This window comes from Magnolia sinica, chromosome 14 (genome assembly GCF_029962835.1).
Source record: "Magnolia sinica isolate HGM2019 chromosome 14, MsV1, whole genome shotgun sequence".
In the NCBI taxonomy this organism is placed as follows: domain Eukaryota; kingdom Viridiplantae; phylum Streptophyta; class Magnoliopsida; order Magnoliales; family Magnoliaceae; genus Magnolia; species Magnolia sinica.
This window is the reverse complement of record NC_080586.1, coordinates 80,846,798-80,852,564: the sequence shown is the minus strand read 5'-3', so window position 1 is coordinate 80,852,564 and position 5,767 is coordinate 80,846,798. Positions and strand designations below refer to the sequence as shown.

The following is a 5,767-nucleotide window of genomic DNA, read 5'->3' as shown; positions in this document are numbered from 1 at the left end:
TTTACTGATCATTTCATGGCTTATCCCAAAAAGAGGAGTTACCCTCCATTAAAATATTCATAATCATTTGTTAGGCCCACCGAGATGTGGTTCACAAATCTAGCCCATCCATTATGTGTGTCCCACTTGGATGAGGAGTCAAACCAAGTTTCAAATGCATAAAAATTTCAGGTGGGCCCCACCAAGTGCTTTTATATGTTTTAGGCATTTCTTCACATGATTTTAAATGGTATGGCTCACCTAAGTTCCGTATACGGCTGATTTTTGGGATATCCCATAATTTAAAGGGGCTTCATCAAATGCATGGTGTTGATGTTTGACACATGTTATGATGGGGCCCACACAGCTTGACCTTTGTGTTTAATCCAAGCCGTCCCTATGAGGTCAAGCTGTGTGGGCCCCACCATGACATGTGTCAAACATCAACACCGTGCATTTGATGGGTCCCTTTTAAATTACAGGATATCCCAAAAATCAGCCGTATATGGAACTCCAGTGGGCCATACCATCTAAAATCATGTGAAGACATGCCTAAAACATATAAAAGCACTTGGTAGGCCCCACCTGAAATTTGGATGCGTTTGAAACTTGATATGACCCCTCATCCAAGTGGCACACACATAATGGATGGGCTGGATTTGTGAATCACATCTCAGTGGGCCCAAAAAATAATTATGAATGTTTTAATGGAGGGTAACCCCTCTCAACTTTTGTATGTGGTGTGGCTCACACAAGTAATAGATTGATTTGATTTTTAATCCCTGGGCCCACCATGGGATGGTGCATCTGACTGATAGGGTAGATGTTTGACACGCATCACGGTAGGGCCCACAGAGCCCGGCCTGATCACGGCCTAAATTTGGGCGCGCGCTCAAAAACAGAGCCGCGCCCAAAAAAACCCCCAAATCCCAATCTCTCCCTCCCTCTCTCTCGCTCTCGCTCTCGCTCTCTCTCCCCGTTCCCTAACCCACATCTCCTTCAATCTCTTTCTCTGATCCAAGCTTTAGGGTTCTCTTCTCTCTTTTCTTATCTACATGGAGAACGCCAAAGAATCTAACCATGGCAACAAACCCAACGAAGAAAACCCTAACTCCGAGTCCGAACCGGAACCCGAATCCATCCCCTCTTCTCGACAGCCTTCCCGCGCGCCCTTCACCAGCCTCAGCCAAGTTGATGCCGATCTGGCCCTCGCCCGTACACTTCAAGAACAGGTTCGCCGTTATTCTGTTTAGGGTTTGGGTTTTCTTGAATCAGCTCCTTCTTTCATTCTCTGTATTTTTTGTTGATTGGGTTTTGTTGCTTATGGGCCAGGAAAGGGCGTATATGATGCTTAGAATGAATGGCGGTGATGGAAGCGGTTATGAAAGTTCTGATAGTGGTGGTTATGTTTATGAAGATGAAGCTGGTGATGATCCGAATGATGATGGGAATGATGCTGGGAGCATTGATGATGGTGAAGATGCATTCGATGTGCATGGACGGGCCCCGAGTGAGGATGAATTGGGTGTGGAGATCGACCCGTCAGCGTTTGATAGTGATGAGCATATGCGAGGGCCCTTCAAGATGCAGAGGAGCGAGAAGTTGTTTTTTCCTTGATGGCCCTTGCCGGCATCAATGATTGTGAGTTCACTCGAACTATGGTATTTTAAATTAGACAAAATCTGGTTGGATTGCATGGCATGAATTTCCATGACTGCTGAACTGCACTTGCATTGGACACCATTAGCACCTGAACCGTTTGTGGGATAGGTTCTACTGTGGTCGGGCCTCTGTAGATGATATCACCAATTGGGTTGTCTTATCTATCCTATCTGATGACTTCTAAATGGATTACAGCATGGGAAAAGCTCGCCAGTTGGATCTGTAGGATAATCCAATCTGTGCAATTTGTGGAGACTGGTCTATTTATTTGGGCCCACTCAATTCAAAGTATCATCATTGTTATATTTGGGCCTCTTTCAACTTCCAATTGTTATGTTCAATTGCAGTTCAAAATATGGGTCTCAATTTTTTTAATCAAAATGATGAATGAATAACAATGGAATGGAGCATGTAATTTTATCTAAACAGCGATTTTAAAAAACTAAAATTTATTGACAGCATGAGATTAAAGGAATTTACTAGCTGCTATGGTCTTAAGATAAGCTTTTGATTGTGTGGGTGATTTGAAGTTATCGACCATGATAAATTTATCATGCTAAAATTTGCATATTCAATGTGTTCAACATGCAGCTATTTCTCATATGCTTCTCATATTTGCTAACCTTTCATTTGCAACTAGTCCATGATCAATGTTGGTGCATGCGTATTAATTAACTGAGTATATTCTTATATGGGAGATTGGTATATGAGAGGTAGATGCATGGGAACCAGATTCTTTATGAAAACTTAAGTTTCCTTTAGATCCTACTCCATCTATCATCTATCACTTCTGGCAGCCCTTTTCAAAGTCTTCACGTCTTATGACTGCAAATTCCATCAGACAACATAGCCCACTGGATTATTCAAAGCACCCTTTGGTGATATTTCTTCTAAAGCATCCGGCCTCTATCATTATAGAAGCCAATTTTGAATAACAGCTATGGTTTTTGGCTAGGACAAGCTGATGCAAAAGAGTTTTAGGGTCCTCCAAATTGCAAAATCAAATGAGTAGAAAAGGAGTTGGTTCAATGACCTCCACTCTTAAATACTTGATTCACATGTTCATCATTATTTTTCATTAATTTTCTTTTTCTTTTTAATTTTTTGATGAGTTGGGTATGCTGGAGTTTTCTTCCATTATAGTATGTTGATCGAATGGCTTTTCATTGACATATTCTTTTTGGAATCCGTAGTGTATGCTGCTGTATTTTATTTTACAATGCACCCTTCTTGATGAACGGCCTGGATCTTTGACAAGTGTTGTTCACCTAGATCTGTTTTCCTTTCAGATCTCATTGTTTGGAGTTTTGATTTTATTTATTTATTTTCTTTCTTTTTCATTTCAACCATCTCCACTGTATTGAAAGGCAAAGGAAAGGCCCTATTGAGGCACTCTGGCTTGATAAAAGTAGTTGAAAACATCTTTTTCTTAATGTCTTTAATCTTTTTCATGGCTCTTTGAATCCTTTGATTAGAAATAATATTAGTTGACAGTTGTTGGTATGGGTAGCTAACATTAGCTGGTACTTATACCAGCAGCAAAAGGGTACAAAAACCAAGAAGAAGGTTATTACAAGGATGGTTTTATATAGCACACTTTACCTAGCCAAGGGTTTGTGACAACAAGCAACTCTAATAAGATTTTTGTAAATATTGCTGCATAAGGAATATGATATTCATTCATTAAGCATGAGCTACCATCTTTGAAAATGAATCTGTCATTAGTTTCTTCAAAGAAGGGCGGTTGCCTGTGCTAGAGTGGTTCTTCAATCTTTTTTTTTTTTTTTTTTTTAAAAAAAATAAAAAATTCAACATGAATATTCCATTTCAAATGTGTGTTGAGGTACCCACCCACCATTTAAGGATGGTAGGAGATGCGAGCAAACCAATTCTCAGTGAACACTTGGTGCACACAATCTTTTTCACTTTAAGCTTTGCATGTTCACATGTAGAGATTTGTGTGTGTGTGCATGTGCGCCTGTCAGTGTTTGCATGCATGTGTGGTTATGTGTGTGTGTGTGCATGCATGCCTGTGTGTGATCCTTTATTGGTCTGTTATTATCACCTCTGTTCCATGACTAGAAGCGTGATCTTGGAACTTTAATGGGAGATCAATTATGAAATTGGATTTCAGAAGGGGGCTGAAGCCCACCTCCCAATCCTTACTTCGAGGGAAGGGATCTTGATGAGTATGGATGACATGGACACTTCGCAAGTGTGGAGCTTCAAGTACAGGTTTGAGTTCATTGCCTCCTATTTGTTTTGTCCACCAAGATTAAGTGCATACCAAATTTGGAAAAGCAAGTGCATTTTCTTGATGGGAGGCACTATTTACTACAACCACCATGATCAAATTTATACATCTATTTTTCTTTTCTGGATTTGAATTAGTAAATTTATGTACTATTTCAATTTAAAAATGGAAAATGAATGTGATACTCACGATGTATTAATACTGATCAAGGTGTTTGTGGACATCAAATCTCTTTCTTTATTTTGTTGGGTTTCTTCTTGTCAGCATATGCTCTTGCTTGATGCTCATACCCTTTTCTGATGCAGGTTTTGGCCAAACAACAAGAGTCGGATGTATGTCCTAGAGAACACTGGTGAGCTCTAGGAATTCTATAACGGTAACTAACTAACTGTATTGGCCAGCCTTATGCCTGTTACAGCCCTGTAACGGTCAATATTTCTTTTAAAGGAAGGAAATCTATGTGGCTTCGTATTGGCCTGTTACAGGCCTTTTTTTTTTGGAATGGGTGTTATAGCGCTGTATCGCCCAATGGGTCCCAACATTACCATTATCTAATGGCCGTAATGCAGTTGTGTTACTGTTTTTGAATACCATACATCTGCCTTGCAAGCAAAGATCATTGTCATCTACAGTTCAATCACTGTTATAACATGCAGATTTCTTTCTTCTGAATTTATTTCAGGAGAGTTTGTTAAATCACATGGCATACGACTTGGAGACTTCATCATGTTATACAGAGATGACCACAAACAGAAATATGTAATGCGTCTCTCTCTCTCTCTCTCTCTCTCTCTCTCTCTCTCTCTCTCTCTCTCTCTCTCTCTTTCCTCAACTGATAGTCTGTTTGATTCAGCTTAGTCACCTCCGACTACTGACCAGTAGCCACATAGGTTAACAGTAATTTGTTTTTGAATTGTCAGATTATTCGAGCAAAGAAGACTTTAGACCGGGAGGCACCTCCTGCTTCTTCAAAGAATGGCTTATTCAATGCTAACACTGCCGATGATCAGCTGGTGCCCAACATGGGGGTAAGTAAATCAAGCTACTTCCATGTAAATCTTCCAGTTACAGATGAGATGTGCATGGGGTTCCTCCTCAACGATGCCTTCTCATCGGAATTTCCGATAGATCTTTGGAACGGAAGGCTTCAGTCCACGACCAGCTTTGGGTCTGTCGAGAACTTGTCTCTTGATGACTTCCCATGAAGCCAGCCTTTCTTCCATGATCTTTAAAAACACTTGCTGAACATATTACCTTCTTGTTTTGTAACTTCTCTTTCAAGGGGACCTTTTAAGTCACTGAAACATTCCATGTCTGTTTATATCTGTGGGATTTGATGGATTATAGAAATGATGGTACAAGTAGAAATTGAAACACTCTATGACTAGGAAAGTCTCATGGAAGGAAAATGCATTGCTGGAAAATATAAACAAGCCTATCATGAAATCATACGACCAGCAATGTGGAGTCTAGGAGCTCATGCTACCTCAACTGGATCCAAAATCATTGTATGAGTGGTCCATCTTAACAGAAATGTAAGGAGAAATCCATACATAAAATCTACAAGGAATGGAGATCATCTTCATTGACAATTTTCTCTTTAATTTGAGGAAGCTTTTTGATGCATTTAAGGGCCATGCGCTATTGGTCAAAGGATGGTGTGGGCCATACAAGTTGGCTGATCAAGGATCTTGACCATCCACCCATCTAGATTGGCCTGATTGAAGATCTGGTTCAGATTTGGATCTAAATCAATGGTTTGATTAGATCAAGGGTCTCATGCCATATTTAGACCGAAGCCTATGGGATGTAGGTTTTTATTATTTAGTTGTTACTGTTAAAGTAGTTGTGACTAGTGAAACAAGTTTTAAT

At 40.0% G+C, this 5,767-nt stretch overlaps 1 protein-coding gene and 1 pseudogene across 1 annotated transcript; both read left to right on the top strand.

The window, feature by feature from the left end:
• The first annotated feature begins 984 nt into the window (after window positions 1-984).
• LOC131225068 (E3 ubiquitin ligase BIG BROTHER-related-like) lies at window positions 985-1,649 on the top strand (annotated as a pseudogene).
• A 1,800-nt stretch (window positions 1,650-3,449) lies between these two features.
• LOC131224710 (B3 domain-containing transcription factor FUS3-like) lies at window positions 3,450-5,193 on the top strand. The gene is made up of 4 exons (XM_058220016.1): window positions 3,450-3,876; window positions 4,201-4,247; window positions 4,578-4,654; window positions 4,816-5,193. Exons 1-4 carry the CDS (start codon window positions 3,827-3,829, stop codon window positions 5,098-5,100), a joined length of 459 nt encoding a protein of 152 aa, XP_058075999.1. The 5' UTR covers window positions 3,450-3,826; the 3' UTR covers window positions 5,101-5,193.
• The last annotated feature ends 574 nt before the right edge of the window (window positions 5,194-5,767 follow it).

Coding starts and splice junctions, on each gene's coding strand:
- LOC131224710 (XM_058220016.1), top strand. CDS start 3,827: ATGAGTATGGATGACATGGACACTTCGCAAGTGTGGAGCTTCAAGTAC. Junction 4,248..4,577: donor GTATGTCCTAGAGAACACTG/GTGAGCTCTAGG, acceptor AATTTATTTCAG/GAGAGTTTGTTAAATCACAT. Junction 4,655..4,815: donor ATGACCACAAACAGAAATAT/GTAATGCGTCTC, acceptor TTGAATTGTCAG/ATTATTCGAGCAAAGAAGAC.